Below are 25470 nucleotides of genomic sequence, written 5' to 3'. Positions count from 1 at the left end.
CAGACAGCTGACAAGCATGGATTACTGCTGTGCGCAGTACAGCGTAAGTAAACTCTTGTTGCAGGCGCTGACAGTTCTCGTCGGAGTTCACGCGTCCTGAGAAATTGATTATGTGCACTATGCACTGAACAAGACCGGAGTTCATTCCTGCATCACTAGTAGAGCACTGCACGGGCCGATTTTTTCAGCCCGGGCCTGGCCCGGGCCCGTTTTTACGTTGGGCGGCCCGCCCGAGCCCGATCAAAACTTTTATGGCGAGACCCGGGCCCGGGCCCGGGCCCGGAAATAATCTACGTTACCCGCCTGGCCCGGCCCGCCACCTCTTTACCTTAGGCCCGAGCCCGACTCGAAACCGGCCCGAACCCGGCCCAAGACCGAAAAATAATGTTTTTCAGAGTTGAGACGCCCGAGAATACTCGCTGCACGTTACATGCACACCACCAGAAAGCCCGAGCACGGCCCGGACCCGCGTCAAAAAACCCGAGCCCGGCCCGGGCCCGGGTCAAAAAGCACACGCCGTGCCCGAGCCCGGCCCGAGCCCGTGAAAAAACTTTTCTACCCGGCCCGGCCCGGCCCACGGGCCGGGCCGGGCCCGGGCTTTCGGGTAAGCCCGAGCCCGTGCAGTGCTCTAATCACTAGTACACCAATCAGTCGAGATCCTGTGAGGTACAAGGCCGCTTCCTGTTTGCATCGGCCTAAGTGAAGCAGAAATGAGTTGCACGCACTACTTAAAATGCGTACACATGCCATATCTATGCTGTGCGGAGAAATATTCTGTACAATTCTGAATCTGTTGACGTAAAGGCAAATGACGGCTGCACACTCGCACACAGCGGAAGACACAGTGGCCCATGCACTTGACGCAGGAAATGCAACCCTCTCGTATGAGGGAGCAGGGCGACGAAAGCTTCGAAAAAAAAAAAAAGCCTTCCCCGTTTTTGCGCGTACTTAAGTTTTCTAGCGCAAAGACGCAGCGAACAAGTTATTGCTATGGGAGTATGTATAGCCTGGTCACGCATGCATTTTCACGTGTATAGCCGACCTTGACTTGTGAAACGCACTTCGCCCCGACAAGGACGACGCCATCTACGCTTAACGAAGATTAACAATTAATGATGGCTTCGCCGATCGCGCGGGTCGATTTAATGATGCGTTGTCGAAGACTGGTCCATTCAGTGGCGCGATGAGAGACCGTTGCTCCAAACGCCCACTGTACCTGTCGTGCTTACTGTATTTTACTGAGCTTGCTTTACTTTTTACTTAATTTCTTCACAAGCACACGCGAGGGGGGGGGGTGTCCCATGTCTGTGATATACATGTATAGAGTCTGCTTAAACTACCGATATTTATTACCGATCACGCCACGTAGAGGAAAGCAGACGCTTGCCCCCCTCCCCCCCCCCCGGTCGGACCGGTGAACCCCCCCCGAAAAAAATTTCTGGCTACGCCCCTGCCTTATTCCTAGTTATGCTAGTTACCCGAAGGAAGTATTCTTAAATGGATAGCCCGGATCCTTTTAGTTTCTTCTTTTGTGTCAATATGTTTTCCTTTACTTTAAGTGATGCCAGTTTCACCACCACTGGTCGTCATTTGTTATTTACAAAAGCACCTAAGCGATGCGCACGCTCAATTCCTTCTACGGGTAATTGCAGTGCGAAAGATTACACAAGAATTGATCGAAACTTTTTTTCTGTTTCCGTCCAATTTTCAGAGGCACTATCGGCGATACCATAGAAAATCAAGTTATCTCTCCTTGACCTGTCCTCGAAATCGTCCAGACGAGATTGCGCCGATGCATTCTCACTTTTCATAGTTTCGGTAATGATGCCTTGGATATGAGCAGGTTCCTGCTGAGTTTCAAGTGCAGCAACTTTCTCTTCTACGGACGCTAAACTGGCATTCATGCTTGTAACACGCTCCTCAAGTAATTTTTAGTTTGCTTTCACTTCATTAAGAGTTGAGATTAGCTCAGCGTGACGCACATCCATTTTAGTAGCAAGAGAGTTAATGGCCTCAAAGACCAGGTTAGTGCTACAACTGGGATCAGGTTTAGGAGGGCTAGGGTTAAGTTCAGTGTCTCCGGACATCACAAGCAACTTTGTGACATGTACACAGTCGGTAAATAAACACTACAAAATGTCCGGGCATGGGACGAGTTGCAAAGCGCGATTGCTAGAGCGCTTATACAGTAAAGGGAAGTCGAGTTACCAACCTGGATATAAAAGAAGAACGGTCTCAGCAAGGACTGCGCCATTGCTGCCACCTCATGCCCACTGACGAAGGTCGCCATCGTTGGCCTATTTATATGCGTACCACAGGGTGACGCATGCGTCTATGCCGTTGGTTTGATGAAAAGATCCGGTACGATGATTACGCTGACATTTCCGGCGTGCGCAGACAAGAAGGGAACAGAAAAACGCCGCTTGATGCAAAGGCAGGGTTTTCAGCAATTAAGGTAGGGCGTGGTACAGGCTCCGTTGGATGGGTTCCAGGCGCGGACAGGAAACAGTCCGATTAGCGGTAGTATCTGGATGTAAAAGAAGAACGGTCTCAGCAAGGAGTGTGCCATTGCTGCCATCCCATGCCCACTTTCCGCCAGGCAAATTTAATTTCATTTATCCTGGCGCCGAGTAGCAAACTAGAGGAGTCAACCTCAGGTCTACCACTCAGCCATTTCTTAAATAAACTTCTCCCTCCTCTTAGGGCTAATATAAACGCTTTTGCTGGAGTTTCCATCCGGCGTACATATAACGTTTCTGTAATCCGGTGAAATACCCAGCGACCCAGGAGGAGTCGCCTCGTCAAACCCCAGGAGTAAGCTAAGAAAGCTTCAATTTAAAAATTCCCAGGTGTCCTTAGCTATCGTTAGCCTTGAGTAGCTTTCTGGTCGCCAGTCGCAATCGGTCGCGGGACGTCGTCTAGTTGCAAGTGTGAAGGGCCCTAAGGCTTTCGCGTTAAATAACTCCCAAAAGAAACCCTAAAGTCTATCAGATGGATATGAATACTTCCATAGCTGCCCGTAAAAACTCCCACATGGAAGTATACTCCCATAATTCCATTCAAAGACTCCGATCAGCAGGAGAGTAAACATTTTACTCCAGCTAAGCGGAGTATAATTTCCATCCGGGAATGCGCTATATCACTGCCTCCTGTGGCTATATAGACCCGCCATTTACTCCCATTTCAGCTTTTTTCTTACACTGCGAACACCTCCCTAATTACGCATCGTCAGGCGTGAAGCAAGCGCGCAAACGCAACGGCAAAGTTATGTCGGCGATACGTACCTTGATCAAGGTAGCTGTTAATTAGGTGAAGCACGAAGAAATACAAGTAAAACACAACGCATAGAGCTGAAAAAAAAAATCTGGACAGGTTCCAGATATTTTCACACTCGAATATTTGAGTATCCGAAACAAGGATACTCCTTTGTTACACCCTTCATATTTCTCACGGGTGCAGAAAGGTGCGCTTCCCCCCAGTGCTTGTGCAACTTCTTTATACTATTTTACTCGTTCAGCTTAGTTGCCCTATTTTTACGAAATGATGCTTTTAACAGCGGAGTGAGAGAGAGAGAGAGAGAAATCACTTTATTCTAAGATTTTAAAAAAAATTCATCGATTCCCTCAGTCCAGGGCGCGCGTGTTTAAGCCGAGCGTTAGTCCGTAACGTGCGAACAGAAAATGTGGGCCGATCCTGGCGGTATATAATGCAGAATGGCACAATGGCCCAGCACAATGGCACACACCCCTGTGAACTATCTTTTTTGTGTTCCTAATAAAATTGTAAATGGCGAGAAGAGCATCCCTGTAGCTGAATCCCAGTGAAGACGCCTCAAAAGAGAGAATGGTTGGCGAGGTTAGCAATAGCCCAAGTTTCGGAAATGATACTTCTAAAAGTTTGTTTAGTCTTGAAAACCGGCGGCACGAGAGGAAAAAAATGCTCAATAGGTTCAGGAACACTGCAAAAATAACATAGACGAGACACAGCCAGACCAGACCTGTGCAAGTAAAAATTTAAAGGCGGAACACAGCATCTCAATTTTCTAAAGGAAACTTCAAATTTTCTTGAAGGACACCAATTATTATTCCACAGGAAACAAATATGATGGAATTCAGGAGTCGTTGTTAGAGTGGATTCTGCAGAATTTTGCTATATGAAGAAATTTCTGTACCTAGCCTCGAGAACATAAGCCGATGTCGGCAAAACAAAGATGACAGGGCCATTGAGGGATGCTCGTGCGAGTGAATCAGCCATTTCATTCACGTGCCACCCACAGTGTCCCGATACCCAAAGCAAGTAAACTTGCCGTAAGTACGGAGGAACGATTAAGCAGAATGTTCACAGAATTCTTGATTTTGAGGATGCAGTAAGTGCCGTGCATACAGCGAGTCGGTCACAATAACAGATAATGATACATTTTGGGGAAGTTATCCTAGTGCTAGTATATTCACTAATACGTCTGCCTGAAATATGGGTGTGAAGTCGGGAGGGCGAAGAGTGTGAAACTATTGAAGAGGGGATTCAGAGAAGTTCCCCATTCATGCCTACTCATTGCACAGAGAAGCATCAGTGACTATATTATCTCTCATTGATCTTTTTGCTCTTCATTAAAACTTTACGAGCATCATTAAACCTTGTACGGTTACCTATATGCCTGTAACCGAACCCGGCTCTATAGATGTATTTTCTTCCACCAGTACTCTAAAAGGCTATTGCTTATCTCGACCACTGAACAGTTAATGCTTGGACTCTCAGCGCTTCCGCAAGATGGGCGTGGAGCAGATTTGTACGCAACGAATTACACGTAATTAATTTCTTGTAATACATTATTTTTTTCGTAATTTCATAATTGAACTATTACTTCGTTTAAGTGCATGGTAACGCTCACTGTAATTCAATTACTTTTTTCCAGTAACCAATTACATGTAACCATTTACTTTATTGACGATGACAAGGTGTACCAGATGATGCAGCTTTGAGAACCTAATTCGGCGGGAATAGCAGTAGAACACCCGAGATCGTGCCATGAAGCAGCCTGGCTGATTTTCAGACAGGCAAACCCAGGAGCTCAGAATTTATTTTCTCAACGCTGCACCAAATCTTGGCCGACGAATTGAGCCGGTACAGGTATGTCAACCGGGACCGTCTGCTCCAAGTATCAGCAACAATGAAGCGCTGCGCCTCATAGAGGACCCAGATCCTGAGGAATCGTACCCGTTAGCAAGATCTTTATACTTAACACCGCATTATCCCCCCTCACTCATATCAAGAGAGTTTTCAGTGTCGCTGCTGATGCCTTCACAACAGAAACGGGGGAAGATAAACGAATAAATGTTGAAAAACAATTTAGTGAAAGTAAACAATGTGTGAAAGTGCCAGGCCAGCTGGTTCTGTTTACGTTATCATTTAGTGAAGATAAGCAATGTGTGAAAGTGCCAGGCCAGCTGGTTCTGTTTACGTTATCTGTGCGATGTTAATAAATGTTCGGGGAAAAGTAACGTAAAAATAATCGAATATCTTCAAGTAATTCCGCAATTAACTTCGTGGCACAGTAATTGGTAACTGTAATCAATTACAGTTTCAATGAAGAAATTGTAATTGCAATCTCTCTCTCTCTCTCTCTCTTTTTTTTTTTTCGGTAACGTACACGTCTGGCGTGCCACGCTAGCGTGTGTTGAGGGGGTAGGCGATGAATGCCTCGGGGCCCTCGGCGACGACTCTAGTGAACTCCGGAATGATGCACGGTCCTAATCTTTCTAATCGTAGTTGGAGTGCTTGTGATGAGAGCAGTTAGCAGTTGTTAAAGATCTAGAATTTAGACATGAGAGACTCATAGTGATCAAAGTAGTAAAGCAGTAGCTGTTGCTGAAAACATTACAACTCAAATGTGGCGCCATTAAATCACAGACATTCATCGACTGACCAGTGGCGTCCTCTAAGCGAACTCGACGAAACCAACGAATCCAAGAAGACTGGAAGCCCGCCACTTGACACGACCATCAGCTGACTACGAAGGGGTTTCGACAGGTTTCGATAACGCATTAGCGAAGTGCAGCAAATCATATAGTTAGTGGACGCTGGTCCATTGCCTGGTCGTGGCACATATAGTGTATGCTCCTATTTTCTCGCCGAACTGTTTAAAGGTATGTTCACTCCTTGCCGTTAATGCTAGTTTGCTCTTTCAACAACGCTTTACAGCTCTATCTCGTCTGTCGCATCCGAGCAAGTTACGCGCAGGAACGCGGGTGTTACAGGGCGTCTATTAGTTACGCAGGCGCATTATGATAACAAGCTTGTATTTAACATATTACAAATTTTCTAATGCTTGGCTAAGCCTCTTCTACACACATGCGACGACGGCAAGTAAACAAAGTGCGCTGACGCGCTCAGCTGTTTCTTCCCTAGATTCCCTACACGGAGATACCTTGATAAAAAAAAAAAGGAAAAAAAAAAACAGAATTGTAGTTTTGTTCGCAGTTCGAAGCAGTAACGCGTAACGCGACGCTGTTTCTGTCCGACGTTGCCATCTGACGGCTGTCAAACAATGAGTCGGCGAGTCCTTGTTTTTTTTTTCCCTGTCCTTTCACGACGCAGACTTCGTGACGTTCTCTGTTCTCACTCTCTCTCAAGCGTGTGTGTGCGTAAAAGCTCTAGTAAAAGCTCCCTAAACAAATAGATGCATGGATGGATGCTATGAGCGTCCCCTTTGAAACGGGGCGGTGGATTGCGCCACCAAGCTTATTATTTGCCTAATGCCCTACCTATATTAAATCGCAGTTTCGCCCGATAGGCGAAGCATCGAGTGCGATAGCAATTTAGTGAACAGCTATACGAAGTAAGGATGGTAGTTTTATCGTCGGCCGTATGAACTTGTAAACATAGGCATACTAACTAAATTAACAAGCATGGTGTCATGCGCGCACAAGCAAACATGAACGCACCTCACTCGATGACCGCGGTAACCGCGGAAACTCGTTTTCAAAACGCTGGAGTGTGAAAGCGCGGCCACAGCAGCGAGCGAATTGACCTTCATGCTGCATCTCGCTTCAACGCAAATTAAGAGGCGAAAACACAGCACAGGGAAAACTCTGTCGCCGCCGCAGATGGTTTTCAAGATACAGCGACCCAGGCGGACGCGCGCGCCGTTGAACCTAGCGGCCGCGGCCACTCGGACAGAGAGCAAGCGAGAGAGGAAAGGCAGGGAGGTTAACTGGAAGGGAGTTTCCGGTTTGCTACCCTACACTGGGGTGGGGGATAAAGGGGTTGGAGAGAGTGCAAAGAGAGAGAGAGAGAGCAAAAAAAAAACACACAAAATAAAGAGACACAGGCATAGGTAACAGAAGAGGCATTCAAATCACAGACGTTCACACAGGCCAGTGGACTTCTGGAAGCGCAGGAGCACTTGTCTGATGCGATGTTGAGTCGCGTCGATGTTGCTGAATTCGTTCTTCCGATAAAGGCTGGTCGTCCAACTGGTTCAGCACGACGGAAAGCAATTGTCTCTGCACACTGTATTGTGGGCACTGACAAAGAACATGACGAATCATTTCCGCGTCTCCCCAATTGTCACATGCTGCACTGTCGGCCATCCCTATGTGGAACGCGTAGGCATTGGTGAATGCGACGCCCAACCATAGCCTACACAGAAGGGTCGCATCTCTTCGGGGAAGTCTTGGTGGAAGTCGAAGGCTTATGGTTGGATCCAAGGTGTATAATTGGACGTGCATAAAATGTGGTTTATTCCAGTCTGATGAAGTGCATTGGCATGCAAGTAGGTGGAGCATCCTTGCAGCATCTGTCCTAGACAGCGGGATCGATAGGCGGTTGTCTTCTTCATGAGCTGAACGAGCAGCTTGATCGGCACGTTCATTGCCAATGATTCCACAGTGACTTGGCAGCCACTGAAAGATTATTTCGTGTCCTTTCTCAGTCAGGTGGTGTATGGCCTCTGTGATTTCGAAAACCAATTGTTCCTGTGGACCGCACCGTAAGACTGACAGTAAACTCTGCAGTGCCGCCTTCGAGTCGCAGAAAATGGACCATTTGTGTGTTGGTTCATTATTAATAAAATGTAGTGCGACTCGAAGCGCTGCGAGTTTGCTGCCGTCGACGTTGTCAAGTGAGATGTTTTCATCTTGATAGTGGTGGCTTTTTCTGGAATAACGACAGCGGCGGTAAAGCTGTTCTGCAAGACGGAGCCGTCGGTGTATATGTGGGTGTAATTCCGGTACTTTTCATATAATAGTAGTAAGGTAAGCTGTTTAAGAGCCGGTGATGACATATCTAGTTTTTTCCGGACTCCAGGTACTGTCAGGTTGCTCATTGGCTGAATGAGGCACCAAGGAGGAGGCACCACTCGGACAGATTTTAACATGCACCCAAGTATAAGTACACGAGTGTTTTTCCATTTCGTCCCCATAGAATTCCTCGCGGCCTGGGTTGAAACCGTGAGGTCCAGTTTAGAAGCGCAACTGCGCCGGCTTGTATTTTTTTTAAAGCATGAAATGCTTCTAGCTCCCATTTCTGGTGACCGTCAAGAGACCTTGAGCCAAAATCCAGAGCCGTTATCCGGGCACTCAACATGAGAAGGGGGCGAGAACGAAACGAGAACATCCGGGCATCGTTGCGAGGGCAAAATGAGATCATCCGGGCAACCAGTCAAAACTTTAAGGGGCCCTGAAACACTTTTTGTCGTAGTGGAGAAAAACATTTGAGGTGAAAATAGGCTATTTCAGAAATACTTTGCTGCAAAAAGTACTTCAATGCTTTCAGCAGAAGCGGAGTTACTGGCAATCAAACACAGCCTCCGCTGTGCTCCCCCTCCCTTCTTCAATGCCTTGCACTACCACGGCCGGACTCGACTCTCCGAGCATGGAGGGTGGAGTCGAGTCCGGCTGTGGCATTACGAAGACTACTGCAGAGTGGGGCGGGGCCACAACGCTCCACCTTCAAAACTGTGGCGCGCTGTTCAAGTTTCCGATTTTGGTGTCTACGCCCCGCTAAATGTAAGCCAAACGCGGTTGTCCTCAGCGAGCCGCAGTGCACTTAGCCAGTGGACTCGTGGTGGCACCACGCGGCGGCCGCGGTGTAACTGACCGCAGCTACGAATAGCAGCCGTGTATTGGAATGTGCTTTATTGCACAATAAAGCACACAGAAGAGAGTGAGGATCATGGCTCTGTTGAAATGAGGGCGTTTGAGAGGAAGGTGACTTCGCGCTCCGCTAGCAAGCTCCACGCACCGCGTACGACAGCAAAACTTGGCTGAGATGTTCACAGCAGCGTATGCTACCCGCGGACTATGTTATTTCACCAAGCCCGAGGGTTGGTTCAGGGCCCCTTTAAGAAAAATGCGGTCTCTGGCCCCGAACCACTCGTACAGGACTGCATTACATATGCTAGTTACTGCCCAAACAGGTTACAAAAAAATATTGCTCCTGATTTCTTCCTAATGTCTGTTCACAATATCACTCAAACTGTAACTTCTAGTACGCTGAAGTTTAATTTGTAATTTACAATAGCGACGTTCAAAAGGCAGATACAGTGCACCATACACTTGTCACCTTTTAGCGCTGCGACAGGATTGCCTGTGCTCTGTTCAATGCCAGCGGTCCGTGAGTTTTGTGGCACGGGTTTTGCGCCTCCTTCGAGAGATGGCGCCACGCTGCATGACCAGGCCGGCAGCGTATGGCGCGCCGTGGATGGTTGTTTGGCCGAGACGCGGCTTGCAAGGTTAAAAGGGCATGGCACATATCACACATGAGGCATGCGAACCCACAACTCATCACTCCCCAGTAGAACCATTAAAGCTTGCAACGAGGTTCAGTTCAAAGCAGGTTCATTTAGGCTCAATAAGCTTTCAGGCCTGCGTCACGGCCCCAATCTGCTTTGCCGGTAGCCATTTCATGCTTACATACTGTCGATTACGGGAGAGCCAGCATTTTTTTAAGCATGGATTGGAAAAAAAATTGAGCATGGCTTGCGGGCCAAAGATTAGTATATAGAATAGTTAAATAAGTCTGTTTTCGGTGCCTGAGGTCAGACCCAATAAAAGACCCGTACCAATTACTCCGCATTCTGTTACACGAGGAAGACACAACAAACATGAACAGAATGTTGTGCTGGATTTAAAAATTTTTTTTCTCTAAGTATACTTCACGTAAATCTGAGAACAGAACAGGGCGCTGGATATATGGGGCAGATATGTTTTTTGTTGAAGCAGCAAGCATAGTTTTTTTTTTCTTCTTTTCTTTTTATCTGTGTTTCGCACAGCCTACTACTGGAAACTTTATGTGCAAGAATACACACGAGAGACACATGCTGCTTGACTGCTTGAAGAACAAGCAAAATATTTATTCTTCAAGGCAACTACAATAACATAGTTGAATGAAAGTCGACACTGCAGCCGCAATGCACGCACAATCACCGCGTGACGTAAAAAAAACGCATTTATTTTTAAGACATAAATACACATCATATGTAATTAGGAACACCATTTTGGCATTCTGATCGCAAATAGCAGCGCGCGAAGCACTATGAACGACCCTGCTGAGCAGAATCGCTAGCAGTTTCCATTGGCGCGACCTTGATGCGGCCCAATCCACTTTGATCGCAGCGCCGCCAAAGTATGTTTCATCGTGGGGCACCTCATTGCAAAGCATGCGTTGCTTCAGCCGCTCGTCCCACTCAACCTTATTCTATTACACTCTACCCAGAACATGTGCGGATTGCATGCCATGAGCTAGCTAGGGTGCCTCGATGAGTGGCGGTTGAGGAGTACATCTAGGCATATTACCATGTGCTAAAGCTTTAGCATGTGCGGAGCTTGCGCGCCATCGAGGGAGCCCAGTGTGGGACAGGACACCTGCGCGGCGAAGGGAGCGTGGAGTGGAGCACAGAGTTTTCTACAAAGGTTGCATGGAGTCAAGAATGTACGACTGGCTCTGAGGTAGCACTTGATCGACTCACACGGCAGACCCAAGTTCAAATCCTAAAGAATCCATTGCCCATTCAGGCTGTGGCGTGATTTGCTTATATATGTACAAAGTATTTGTGAGCACACTGTGAAGAGCTCACAACATCTATTGCGGTAAAGCCTTACGTAGTTGCTGTCCCTCTCGCTGCCTTTCATATGAGCACAAGTGAAACCATGAGGAAATTGCCCCCCCCCCCCCCCCCTCAGAAAAAGAAAAGATCATGTGACCAGGAGTTTACACAGAGCCCATATACTAGCTTTTTCCAAAATGTATCGTAGATTAAATTAAAAAATAAAAGTTTCCTGTTGGCTGCTAAACCACTTATTTTGGCTGAATGTAGACATAGTGGCAGACAGTAAAATTTATCAGAAGGTTTTATTTTTTGCTGGAAAAGTGGTTACACAAAGAGCATGCAGGGTTGCCTGTTGACTTGTTACATAATACTAGAAGGTGTTGGTGTAGCACACCCGACACAGAACAACAGAGCGACACACACACGGCACTTTCTACATCTTCATTTGCAGGATATAAGATATACATTATACCTTTTACCAAGTGCGTCACTAAACATGTGCTCAGAGTGAGAATATAACAAAATAATATGCAAAACCCATTGTTTATACCGCAATTTACAATCGCAGCATGTGAAAAATTCTCCACTAAAGATTGATTGTAAATCTTAGTATACTAAGATTGTTCTTACTAAGTAAGTATACTTACTTAGTATACGAAGATTAGTATACTAAGTCGCGTGTGTTATATTGTTGCCCGTTGCATTGTTTCTCTGAGTGCGTGTTCAGTGACACACTTGGTGAAAGCTTATGTATATAGCTTTGTTCTTGGGAATAAAGATATTGAAAGTTAGTGCCATGTGTCTGTGCCTATTTTGCTCTTGTCCCCCAGGTAAGGTGAGCTACACCCAAGCCCTCTTTTTTTCCTGAGGGAGACCTAGCTGCAAATTTTCTTTTCAATTTTAGCAGAATTGGTTAGTGATATAGAATAACAAAGATTTACGTGTACTGTGAAGAACCCATAATGGCAATCACTATAAAGTGTGTTTAAATATGGTTGCATGGTTTAGCAGGCACTCTGTGCAAAAATTACTTGAAGTGTTTTGTCCAATGTGTCTCTAAGAAATAAACACCACTGATAACATAAATTGCACTTTAAGAATGGTGGGGTTTAGATTGAAGTGCACATTCAACAAAGTTTTAAAGACTTAGCAAACAATTGCTTGTGAAAAGTTGCTGTCACAAGCATCACTTGTGCTCTCAAACTAAAGTTTTCAGATAAAGTGATACATCCATGAAGTGAAATTAAAGCCCACACTTGCCAGTGGCAAAAGAGAGCAAGGCCTCTGCACTGAGCATTGGAAAGATACCCTAGTCAGTAGTGTCAATGCCTGTGATCAGTTCTAGTGGTTGTGTATGGATGTTTGTATGAATGAGTGTGAATGGAAGCAAGTGTGTATGCAAATGAGCCACAGGTTGCACCACACGCTCATTCACTGTTTCACTGCACAGCCATGATGTGGTTGAAAGTAAATGTGAATGCAAGTGAGTGTTCCGAGAATATGAATCGAGTGCGAGTGAGCATGGAGCTGAATAATATATCAAGTATGAGCAAATGTTAAAATTGTATGTAGATGTTTTTACGCATAAGAGTAGAATGTCTCGGCATAGCTTATTAAGTAAAAACACTTAAACATTTAAAATGAAGGTGCAATCTTTAACCTACATCCCTTCTGTTAAAATTTACAAACCTGACTTAAATTATTGCATTGCAGAATATTCTTTCACTTTTGCAATAGAACTGCTTACCAGTTTCTATCAGTGACATTGATGCCTGACATACCACTTCCATTTCTGAACCTTGGTTTAGCTTATGCAACACCGTGAACAACAAGCCACCTACATCGCAATGAGTTAAATGTGTTAGATTATAAAGCTTTTTGACTTAAAGCGTATAAAAATTTTTCACATCTTGTGCAGATGACTGAACATCAAAGCCAAGTGGGGAGGATGCAACGTACGAGAGTGGTAGTGATTGGGGCTGGTGTCATTGGCCTTTCAACAGCCTTGTGCATCCAGAACAACATTCCAGGCACTTCTGTTACAGTCATTGCTGATCGTTTCATTCAAGACACACTAAGCTTTGGTGCTGCTGGGTTCTTCCGTCCAGATGAAAATATAGGACCAACACTTGACATTACGAGGTGTGGCTTAATGCATATTATATCGCATTAAATTTTGAAGTAGTGATATTTTCATCAAGTCAAACTTGCCCACTGGCTCTTTCAGTTAAACTTTTAAAGGAAAACTCCAGCAATATTTTCTTGGTCCACAGACCAACAGAATTTAATTTGGAGTGTTCTCCTGGTCGGTGTGGTCATAAACCGAATGGCTTGGCTGAGAGTTCTGTACATTTGTTTAAATTAAAGGCTGGAATATGCACTCCTGATCTGTGCCATTGGACAAATTGATATGATGTCAGCACAGAAGCAGCCGTTCTGGTTCTAGCATTTTGTAAAGCTTCTTTACACGAGGTGTAGGATTCTTATTGAGCTATGTTCAATTTTTCTGCTGGCATAAAGGTTTTGGCAGCAACATGACGTTCATGAAGTTTTTTTTTTTTTTTTTTGTCTTTTTTTGTCTTTTTTTTTTTTCTAAGGAGTAGTCACGAGACACAAGAACAGTCTCGGCACATGCATGTCTGAAATTCACCACTGGCATCATGCAACGTGGCTCTCTCGGCTGCCCAGTTCAATTTCAGTGTACTGTTTTTTGCTTAATCCACTGGAGCTACCTGAGGTGTGATCTAATAATCTTTAGTACTTAGGCTGTTATATCCTTCACTTTTGACAATGTGTTTACTTTTAATCCGTCCACGCACAGGAATGTTATGACAGTACTTCAAAAACTTTTACATCACTAGCTTATAATTTTTTTGAAAACCCTGAGCTGCCATGACAAATTCTGAAAAACATTTTTAAAGTGCGGAATTTTTTAACCTGGCAAATTTTGTGCTAATGTTTCCTAAAAAATCTGATACCAAGAATGCCTATTGTATTTTTACTGGTCTTGTTGAAAAAACATAGCAAAAATCATTGTGTATTATATATTTGTCAAAATTACAAGAAACTGCGCTTATAGACATGAGCAAAAATTGCGGAAAGTTCACGATAAGTTATCGTCGGCACCAGAGAAAGCTTGTTGTGATGACGAGTTACCTCGTCATTGGCAGTTAAGGGGTTGATTCCTGAATTAGAACATGAAGAGCATGGATGAGCCAAACCTGACACCTGAAACCAGGCAATGTGTAAATGTTAGCAGCTGTGAATATTCATAATTTTCATGCATTGTGAAAAATTTTGGACCAAGTAATTGTAGGGGCTTACATTAGGGTGGTGAAACATGTCTGATTAAGTTTATAGTCTAAAGAATTTATAGTCTAATCTCCTTAACAGAGATTTATACAATCTTTGTGCTACTTCTATATTTTTTTGGGGGGGGAAATCAGTAGACATTCACTTTGATGCACAGGACGAAAGGAAGACGACACATTGTTTACTCTTCTGGTTACTTGTCACGAGCTCACAACGTTCTGATTGTAACCTCCTAGACTGGAAAGTGTCACTCAAACGTCAATTGCAATTGTCTGGCAACAACATATCAACATGACATCATTTCTCATTTGGTGAAGGGGTCTTCGCACATAGTCGGTGAGGCATAACAAAACAAGTGTCGCTGTACCCATTAATGTGCACAAAGCACAAGGTTCACCATTGCAGTGCAAACTGTTTTACAGGTTTCAACAAGATATGAGACATTGTGCACTTCTAGTAAAAAAATGAAGACACTGACAGAATGTAAAGACTTAAAGGCATTTTTCTTGCATTTGATAGCTTATTGCCACTTTTTGAAGCAATTACAAAATATTACCCTAGGGCAGCAAATTGTTTAAGAGCACTTTTGAGCATCCTGACAACATTGAGAAAATTAGATGGAGTCATTTAAGATAGAAATTTTGAAATGTAATCACGTATGGGCTCCAGTATGTTCATCTTCATTGTGGCAATAAAGGGCAAGGGCAATAAAGGCATGGGTTCTGAAATGACCCTTCTGTTTTTCCCTAGGTCATCTTTTTTTCTTTTCTTTCTTTTTTTTTTTTGGGGGGGGGGGGGGGCGAGGGCATCAGTGCTCATTAATTCTGCAACATTCACCCTTCAACTAAGGCAGTCAACCACCTTAGTGAAGGTGACTACCCAGACAACACAAATGCATCCTTAACAAGACTCTGGCATGTCGCTACCAGGACATTCGTACATCCTAAGGATGTCGTGCACTAATCCTAAAAGGCTCCTGATCAGGGGAATTTCTGTCCCAAGTAGAAACTGAGAACATACCAGGTACATAATTGGAGGACCATTTTAGGATGATGTCAGGACGTGTTCCAAGGCACACTGTTTGACAGTGTAATTAGAACATAATTCATTATTAACAAATTGGCTTAATAAATGCATGATGCAGCTTGGATATGAGAACCCATATTGTAGGGCTCCGTTTTGAGATTTGTGTGCTTTCATGTGCAGTGAAATCTAAGAAATTTTGCGTCTGTTTCTTTCCATGATTAAAAAAGCAGTTCGGTATCAAACGAACTAACTCAGGTGCAGCACCACCTATGCACCTACAGTACCATAGCTTTCAAAATCTGCTTTTGTTACTCAAGAGAACCCTTGTTGCAATGAGCGCTTTGGACACCACGGCCAATATTGATAACGTAATAATAATAATAATAATAATAATAATAATAATAATAGTAATAATGCTTAAAACAAAATAGTCCACAAATAAACTTTTTTTTCTTTCTATGTGCCATTTGTGTTTTGTTCTTGGTTATACTCAATTCCGTTCGGGAGAGCATGAAGCTCCCAAATAAACACACCTGAAAGCAACATTCTGAGAATATCCTGCTGAGGATGTTGCCCGGATATATGTCAAGTTAGGTTCACAATACGACTGGCAGTGAATGTTGTGTTTAATATTTATCGTGGGCATGGTGCTGTGGACGTCCTCAGTACGTCCCATAAAAAGCTAGGACGTTCGGATCTTTTAGGGACATCCACAGGATGTTCTGTGTTGTCTGGGTACATTGAACACCCAGGAGCCATATTCTTCACCGCTTACTTTCAGGGACACTTTCACTTTTGTGTGACGTAGCTTCCAGCTTCTGGGTATGACGGCTCACTGTAGTAACACCTCACTAGAGTGACAGGTGTTCTGCCATCTGGCTTGTCCAATCAGTGACTGCTGAAAGTGATATCACTGAAAATGATTGACACAGAATATGGCTGCAGCTCAGTACTAGTTTTCTCTTTGCTCTTTCAACTGTACTTGGTGGCTGCAAGCAACAGGACAGTGGGAGGTGCCTTTGATGAGCTTTTGTCATGTTTCACTTACAAATAAATACATAAAATAGGCCCTGTCTAATATACATTGCATTTTCTTTGATATGGCTCTGTTAACAGTCCTTCTTAAACATTGCTCTTTATTTTAATCCTTTCAGAGAGTGGTTCAGAGCAACATTCAGACATTACGAGATTCTGTTGCATGGCAATACTGCTGAAACAGCTGGAATCAAGAGGCTTTCTGGCTATGCCCTCAGTTCAAGCAACCCGGAGAAACTTGTGGTATAACCAATGAAATTGACAAAGGCTTGGGAGGGAGTTAGGTTGTATTTGTAATAAGTAGATAAAAGCACGAGTGGCAGACAGGGACGACAGGACAGCTCTTGTCCATGTCTGTCCTGTTGTCCCCGTCTTCCACTTGCACTTCAATCTACTCGCAATGAAATGGTCTTCGCATCTCTTACAATGTCACAGAAAGGTGGAATCTACTTACATGAGGCTGACCACGTAACCAACTGACAATATTTCTCACTTCTGCCTCCACTGTTAATGCTTCAAACCTGTTGGAGTCCTAGAACGAAATAAATAATAAGTTAAAGCTAATTCATGCTTATTTTAATGTAGCTGCTATCACTAATATGCAGGTCAGGGTATCAATAAGCATTCTGAAAGAAAAGCCTGAGGTTTTTATGAACAGCAGAAATTAACACTGCTAAAATGCAATGTCAGTCCAGCAGATGTTTTAGTTATTACTTAATGAGTGTCAACACAAAATGTTTCCCTAACTTTTTTATAATGGAGAGTAGTCAACCTAGGTACTAATTGCAATACTAAGCCTTAGTTCCTTAATAGTTGCAACATCAAATTACATCGTAGTGTTTTAAAGGGACACTAAAAAGAAACACTAAGTCAGTTTGGTCTGACAAAGTATTCCTTCAAAACTTTTTGAGCGCAGCTCTTAGGCATCCGTTCCTGCATTGAGCGTCGGAGTCCCTCGGCGTAACCGAGCGAACGAGCACAGCGAAGGATGAAAGGGCGAATGCGGAGTGCACCGGAGGATGAAAGACGGTGATAGGGAAGAGAGTGCAAGGAGGATAGCGGAGGAGGAGGGTATGGTGAAAGCGTGAGAAGAACATTAACCGTAGTGTCGCGCAAGACGTGTTCTGCGGCGACGATTGCTACGAGGTGGCACCAGAGTAGCGCACGTCGTCTGTCCACCAATGATGCCATCGATAAGGCATGTGGCGAGCGCGTCTACCGATACCATATATGGAAACAAAGTGCTGCATGAGCGGAGGTCTCTCTGCGGCGGCTGCTGTGAATCGCACCCACGCCTCGCCCACGTGCTGCCTTTCGTGATCTCCCGATTAGCGAGTCAGTCACGCCACACTTCGATCCGTTTGCAACGTGCCGCACGAGACAGATTGTCTGCACCAGCCAATACATTGTGAAATGAAAGCACGTATAGAGCTGCACACAAATTTTGCATTAGGGAGTAACGTAATCATCGGTGAATTTTTTTGCTAACTTCACTGTAATAGGTTGATTATTAGAAGAGAAAATGAAGGTCACATTTCCGTTTTCTGAATTTCAGGTCAGAACTCCAGTACCACCATGTTAGTGTGCATGATGTCACGTATTTCAAAATATTTTCACATAGTTGTGCCATTGTGGCTCAATAAAGCTTCACAGAAACTTGCTCATTCAGAATACAATGTGACCCATTTTTGCTGACAAAAAAAAAATTACATAAGCCTGAACAGACACTGTCAAAATACATGACATTGAGCTGGTGTATGAATTTCAAGGCGGCGTCGCCATCCGTCTTTGGTTCTTACTTCTTTTCTGGCTTACAAAGCGATTTCTCATGGTAATAATGGCTTTATTTCAATCAGTCAATCATTTATTATTATTAGACATTAATACAATTACAAAGTAATAGTAATACAGAAGGAGGTCTTAAAGTAAAACTGTCAAGGATACCTCCTGTTAGTACATGTATAAAAATGTAGAACATACGATTAGCAACTAAGGTAAAAATAGCGGGAAAATACAAATCAACATAACAGAAGTAAATAAAGACATTGTATCACCTAAGGCTTACGATCAACATATTAGAAGTAATTAAACATCTGGTAGTTGAAGATTACAAAGAAATGAGCAAGAATAATTCTTCTTTGATATACACATGTAAGTACAAACATGACAATAATTGAATAAGAGTATAATGATTATATAACATCAACAGTGCGCAATCCAACACAGCAACAAAATGAAGGTATAAACAGCTAATATAGGAACATAAACCGAGAAAAACAATGAAACATGTATACACCGTAATGCGCACACACACACACACACACATATATATATATATGTGTGTGTGTGTGTGTGTGTGTGTGTGTGTGTGCATTACGCATATATATATATATATATATATATATATATATACATTTGTGTTGTAAAAGGATAACCTACAAATAAAACCAAAATTATTTTTCTCTTTAGTGTCCCTTTAGTGCTACCACTTCAAGACCACACATGCTTGGTGCAGCTTGGTTTCAAGATTTAAGCAGGCTGAAGGGTTAATCATGCAAATTAGAGGTGACATGGCAACTCACTGACATATGAGTCAGTCAGTCAGTCCAGTGCAGTAGGTTGTGGGCTACACTGTGACTGGCACATCTAAAGCTGAGCATCCTGAGCATTTGACAGGATAACGGGAGAGAAAGTCAGAAGGGCACTCAGTGTTCCCAGAGAAGCGATAGCAGAAGGCCAGGATTATTGTCTGCTGAATGTGGATGTGAAGGAGGAAAGAATGGTTGATGTGGTTGAGGGCACCCAGCTTTCAAAAGCAGTCATGGATTAGCTCATGACCGGTGCACCAGGCTGACTGACATGCATGTCAGTGATTTATGGCATCCACCTCCGATATCCATAATGTAAACAGTGGGCCTGCTTCAAGCCCACCAACTGCACTTGGTGCACATTTCAAACCACTCGCATAAAAACGTGCAGCAGACTTATGCAACCTTGCAGAATCATAACCCAATATTCAGCAAAGCCGTTACTTTCGTATGGTTGTATAAATAATTTTCTTCAAAGCCTGCAATTAAACCAAACAGTAAAATTTGCCTACACATCATCCATAATGTGCCCCCATCCTTTCAAATTTAAGCTTAGTGATGCATTTGCTTCTCCTAGGACATTAGGAAAACAATTAAATTGTGCAACGCTTTTGAGCATTCCTGTAAGTAATTTTCTCCAAAGGCCATAATTAATGCACACACTTTAAACTTTGCTTTCACATCATCCATTGCATGCCTCCCATTTATTCCAAGTGTAAACTCCCAGTTCTTCCGGGCCATGGGGCAAAGATTATATGTGCTTCATATAACGCTTCTCAAGAGGGAGAAAACGAGTATTTAGTAATTGTTCCCAAAGCATCTAATTAACTGGCAAACTTTGCCAGTGTATCAACCTTAACATATATACCCCTCATTCGCTTCAACTGTAAACTTGGTGAGGCATTAGTTTTTCCCAATATTTCAGCAAAATGTGTAGTAACACTTGTATGATACTTTGGAGTGCTTCTGTTTGCAATTTTCCTTATTATATTAACCCATACACTTTAAACGTTGCCCACGCATCTCCCATAACATGGCCCAAATCCCCATTCTAATTGAAACTCATTCAGAAAATTTAAACTCTGTGCTGCATTTTGTTCTTCCAGGACTTCATGTGCATATAATGCTTCTTTAATTCTTTCGAGTTCTGTTAGCAATTTTCTCCAAAGCTTGTTATTAATGCACACACTAAACTTTGCTTGCATATCACCCATAATGTGCCCCCCATTTCCTGGAAATTTAAATTCGCTGCCACATTAGTTTTTCTCAGGACAATGGTCAAACATTCTACACACATCATAAAATGCCTTTAAAGAGGGAGAAAACAAGTATTTAGTGATTTCACAAAGTTATAATTACCCACACACTTAACTTTGCCCACACATCCATTCTCTCCAAATTTAAAATCAGTGCAACATGTAGTTCTCCCAGGACATTTGGAAAACCTGTGTGTAATGCTTCTATAACACTTTAGAGTGCTTGTATTAGTAATTTTCTCCAAAGCCCGCAATTAACCTACACACTAAAGTTTGCTTGCACATCACCTGCTGACCATCCTGACCAATTCCCTGGAAATTGAAACTTGTCACATTTATTTCTCCCAGGATAGCACAAAAACACTCATGTGACACTTTTAATCGCTTCTAGTTGCACTAATAGCTTCACTGTAAAAAATTAATAATCAATGATTTGTTGTGCACAATTGAGGCCTTGCATCGTGATTATGGAACTCGCAGCTACCTAAATTGAAAAAAAATGCTGAAAAAAAAAGCAAGAGAAAAGGTTCAAGTACTACTCCGTTTATTGCTCACTTTATTGCGTAGCAACATGCCTGCTGGGAAAGAAATTGAAAGTTATGCTAGCTAAAATATCCCGCTCGTTCTGCACTTTTCTTACTTGTAGCACTCTTTTTTTTCTTTTGACACGTATGTTCACTATTTTATTTATTTTCTGTGTTGGAGAGACATGATCGCTTAAGTGATTTTCTAAAACTGCAACCTTGTATTCTTCGTGGTTTATGCAGCACTGGTTTTTTAAATAGCTGTTGAAGTCTTCATGAAACCTGTAATTTCATATGAAAGTAACCTTTTACAAAAATGTTTACTAGGTACAGATGTTTTCTTGAACTCATGTAAGCAAAAAATAACTGGAAGTGAGTGTACAGTGAGCCAGGAACGGAGGCATATTGTATATAAATGCTTATCACATTGTCATACGTTTTACCCATTATTGATCCATTACACCCCCACCTCTCTCTCTCTCTGTAAAGTATGAATCATATATGGAATATATCTAGAAGTCACTCAACCCTGCAATATCCCTGTAGCCCTTATGAACTGCTGCTCACAGTGCATCATCTTACTGTGCGAAGAGCGCCATGCATCATTTTCCCTGTTTACTTGGTCATGCTCATCATGTGGTATATATTCTGAGGACAGTGAGCTGAACCAGGCTGTTGCTGTCTGTAAGCCATGCTGTTGCTGCTGCTGCAGCAGGAGCAGCAACATTAATCTTAGAGATCTTAAAAGAACAAGTCACCAGTATTGTCTTTGATTATATTGTCACGACTAAAGAAGACAACGAAGTGAGGGATACGAGCGCAAGCATGTTTCTTCCCGAAAAGGATAAAGTGGCGTGGCCAATTATTCTTGGGCCTTGAATATAGAGCTTGTGTTTGTTGTTGCACCATCGTCCTGTGTGCTGTTCTTCGCGTCTTGCGACACTGGTTGAGGTGCTGGGTACTCCCTGATGCTTGGAACTCCTGTGTGGAGTGCAACGCCCAGTTCAAACCCGCAACCTGTTACTACAGTGGACACTCCTATCCACCGCTATAGTCGCCGACTGCGGGGCTTCAGCTTGGAGGTAATCCTCTTGGAAAACTCCCCACCAACCGGACCACCACCTAAAGAGATGGCAACTGCAGGACCTTCTCAGGTGACTCTGCAGCATCCTCAGACTCCCGAGACGTTTCATGGTGATGCTTACGAGGACGTCGAAGATTGGCTCGCGCAATACGAGCGAGTCGCCAAGGCGAATCGGTGGACTGCAGAAGAAAAACTCGCACGCGTGTACTTCGCCCTGGCGGACAGCGCTCGTACGTGGTACGAGAACCGGGAAGCCACAACGACTTCCTGGAATGAGTTTAGACAGCAGCTTTCAACCACCTTCGCAAACAACGATCGTTGCGATTCTGCCCAACAACTAATCAAGTCGCTCATCCAGAAACCAAATGAGAGCGTCGCCATGTTTGCGGATGTTTGCGGAGGACATGACCCGCCTGTTCCGCCGCGCTGACCCAGAGATGCCGGAAGCAAAGAAATTCCGCCATCTGATGCGAGGTGTCAAGGAACAACTGTTCACCAGTCTTCTTTGCAACCCGCCGACAACCGTTGCGGAATTCATCTCGGAGGCTACGTCCGTCGAACGAGCACTGCAACAACGTTGCGGACCCTACGATCGCCCAAACAACGCCTCGAGCAATGTTTCTGCTCTGGCTACCAGCAATGAGTATTCGCTTCGTGAGCTCATCCGGGATGTTGTTTGTTAAGAGATTCGCAACCTCTTGTGACTCCACAGGAGTCAGTCGGGGCTTCTGTAGCAGAAGTTGTACGACAAGAAATCAAGCAGACATTCTCGTTACCCGAATCTCTACCGGACCAACGGTCTGTGAGCTACACATCGGCTGTTCGTTGTCTCCCTCCAGCAGCAGCCTACAACTCATCACCAATGGCTCGTCCTTTCAACTAGCTGCCATCCCTGCCGTACGATGCGCAGCCACTGACCACGCAACCTAGTGTACCTGTGGAATCATCAGCCTACTTCCCTCCGCAGGCAACTGCAGCTTGGCCGCAGAGGACGTCCACAAGTCAACCACTTGTTCGCAAGACGAACATGTGGTGCACCGTCGACCACCGTCCTTTGTGCTTTCATTGTGGCGAAGCCGGCCACATTTACCGTTTTTGCCCGTATCGTGACCCCGGATACCAGAGCTTTCCACCTACCTTCCCTCGAGTTCGCTTCGAAAACAGGCGCTACAATGACGACATTGCTCCACAAGGACATTCATTCACTCGTCGACCTCGCTCTCCTTCACCTGCACCTGGCTCTTCGCCGCAAGATCGCAGTTACACCGATGTAGTCAGGGGCGGCAGGTCCCCTAGCCTTCGTCGGGGAAACTAACAGGAGCAATCTTTGGGGGGGGGGGAGGTTGCCGACCGTCGAAATGCTACAACACCCTCAACACTATCTGTGCGATTGGACAATATGCCTCTGCCGACCCTAAGAGAAGTCGTAAGTGCCGACCTCGCTGTTTTCTTAGACGGACACCCAGTAACCGCGTTAGTAGATACTGGGGCCGATTTCTCGATAATCAGCCAGAAACTCGCCAATAGCCTTAATAAAGTCAAAACACCATGGACCGGTCCCCACATAAGAACGGCGGGAGGTCAATTGATGACCCCAACAGGCAAATGCACAGCCAGAATTGATATCGGTAGCTCGACGTTTGTTGCCATGTTCGTTATCGTGCTGGAGTGCTGCAGAGACGTGATATTGGGAATGGATTTTCTGCACGAATACGGCGCTATTATAAACATTCCGGACAGGTCAGTCACGCTTTGGATGAATGCAGATTTGGTCGTACCCTGTGACGATCAGCGACGTGCGCATTTATGTATCTTCGATCACGATGTGACCATCCCTCTGCACTCAAGCACTCTTGTGCCTGTAACATGCGACTCGCCAAGGTGCTCCAACATGATCGCCGAACAAATTCCTGTTCTGCTGTTTAGTCATGGCGTATCAGTTGCAAGAGGCATAGTTGACATGCCTTGCAGACAGACGGACGTCCTACTAACCAACTTTAGCCCTGAACGCCGGCATCTTACAAGAGGTATGGCAGTCGCATACGTGGAAGAGCTCAATGAGGTTACCGACTGCATGAGTGTTGAACAAAACGATTCTGCCGGCCTACCGACCGTGCCTCTATCCATTGATATCGACCCAAGTTTGCTACCTACACAGAAAGAAAGACTCCTCGAGCTTATTGATGAGTTTCGGAACTGTTTCTCTTCGACGTCCAAAGTTGGCCAAACGCCGCTGACCAAACACCGAATTATTACAGACGAAACGGCCAGACCCATACGACAAAATCCGTACTGGGTGGCAGTGCGAGAACGTGAAGCGATAGAAAACCAGGTGTAGAAAATGCTTCAAGATGACGTTATTCAGCCGTCGAAGAGTCCTTGGGCATCGCCGGTAGTGTTAGTCAAAAAGAAGGATGGCAGCTCGCGCTTCTGCGTCGACTACCGCAAACTCAACCAGGTCACTAAGAAGGACGTTTACCTGCTACCCCGCATAGACGATTCTCTCAATACACTACGGTGTGCACGTTATTTCTCGTCAATGGATCTAAGAAGTGGCTATTGGCAAATAGAAGTAGACTGAAAGAGACCGCGAGAAAACAGCATTCGTGACACCTGATGGCCTCTATGAATTTAGGGTACTTCCCTTCGGCTTATTCTCCGCGCCGGCAACATTTCAGCAGCTAATGGACACCGTTCTATCAGGATTCAAGTGGCAAACATGCTTAGTATATCTAGATGATGTGATTATATTCTCTGCAACATTTGACGAGTACTTGAGGCGACTATGTGCTGTTTTTCAAGCCATACGGTCTGCTGGTCTCACGCTTAAGCCGGAAAAATGCCATTTTCGCTTCGAAGAGCTTCTTTGTATAGGCTATGTTGTCAGTAATGAGGGGGTACGGCCTGATCCGGAAAAGATAGCTTCCATTGAACATTTTCCTGTGCCATCCGGCAAAAAGGCAGTGAGACCATTTTTAGGCTTATGCGCATGTTACCGGCGTTTTATTCAGAACTTTTCACGTATTGCGTCACCGTTGACATGCCTCACCAGAGAAGACGTAGCATTCGTATGGGATGAAGATCAGCAGAAAGCATTCGACGAGCTATGGCAACGCCTTCAAAATCCACCGGTCGGAGGACACTTCGATGAAACAGGCCACGACAGCGGTTCACACCGATGTCAGCAATATTGGCTTAGGAGCTGTACTTGTACCTTGGCAAGACGGCGCTGAAAAAGTAATAGCTTATGCAAGTAGAAGCCTTTCCCGCACGGAAGAAATTTATTCCACCACAGAAAAAGAGTGTCTTGTGGTGGTTTTGGCGATGATCAAATTTCACCCATATTTGTACGGGCGCTCGTTTGATGTTGTCAGTGACCACCACTCACTCTGTTGGCTGACGAACTTAAAAGACCCATCAGAACGATTTGTGCGCTGGAGCCTTAAACTTCAAGAATTCGACATGGCTATTGTGTACAAGTCGGGCAAGTGGCATACGGACGCCGACTGCCTTTCTCGCGCCCCATTCGAACCTGCAAGTGCAGACGATGACGACACTACAGCATTTGTTGCAGTTGTCAACATGACTACGCTCACCC

The 25470-nt window shown here is 44.5% G+C and overlaps 1 protein-coding gene across 3 annotated transcripts in view; it reads left to right on the top strand.

The window, feature by feature from the left end:
* LOC119435737 (D-aspartate oxidase-like) overlaps positions 1–25470 on the top strand; it is a 67446-nt gene that overhangs the window by 18712 nt on the left and 23264 nt on the right. The window contains exons 1-4 of one of the 3 annotated variants that reach the window (XM_049672822.1): positions 5957–6143; positions 12257–12359; positions 12966–13189; positions 16540–16663. In XM_049672822.1, the coding sequence (XP_049528779.1) occupies positions 12966–13189; positions 16540–16663 (348 nt within the window). In that variant the 5' untranslated portion in view covers positions 5957–6143; positions 12257–12359. Of the gene's footprint in view, positions 1–5956; positions 6144–12256; positions 12360–12965; positions 13190–16539; positions 16664–25470 lie in introns of those variants that run through there. The other 2 variants (XM_049672819.1, XM_049672813.1) reach the window with 2 other exon arrangements.

Source organism: Dermacentor silvarum, chromosome 1 (assembly GCF_013339745.2).
Source record: "Dermacentor silvarum isolate Dsil-2018 chromosome 1, BIME_Dsil_1.4, whole genome shotgun sequence".
Classification (NCBI taxonomy): domain Eukaryota; kingdom Metazoa; phylum Arthropoda; class Arachnida; order Ixodida; family Ixodidae; genus Dermacentor; species Dermacentor silvarum.
This window is presented reverse-complemented; position numbering and strand designations above follow the sequence as displayed.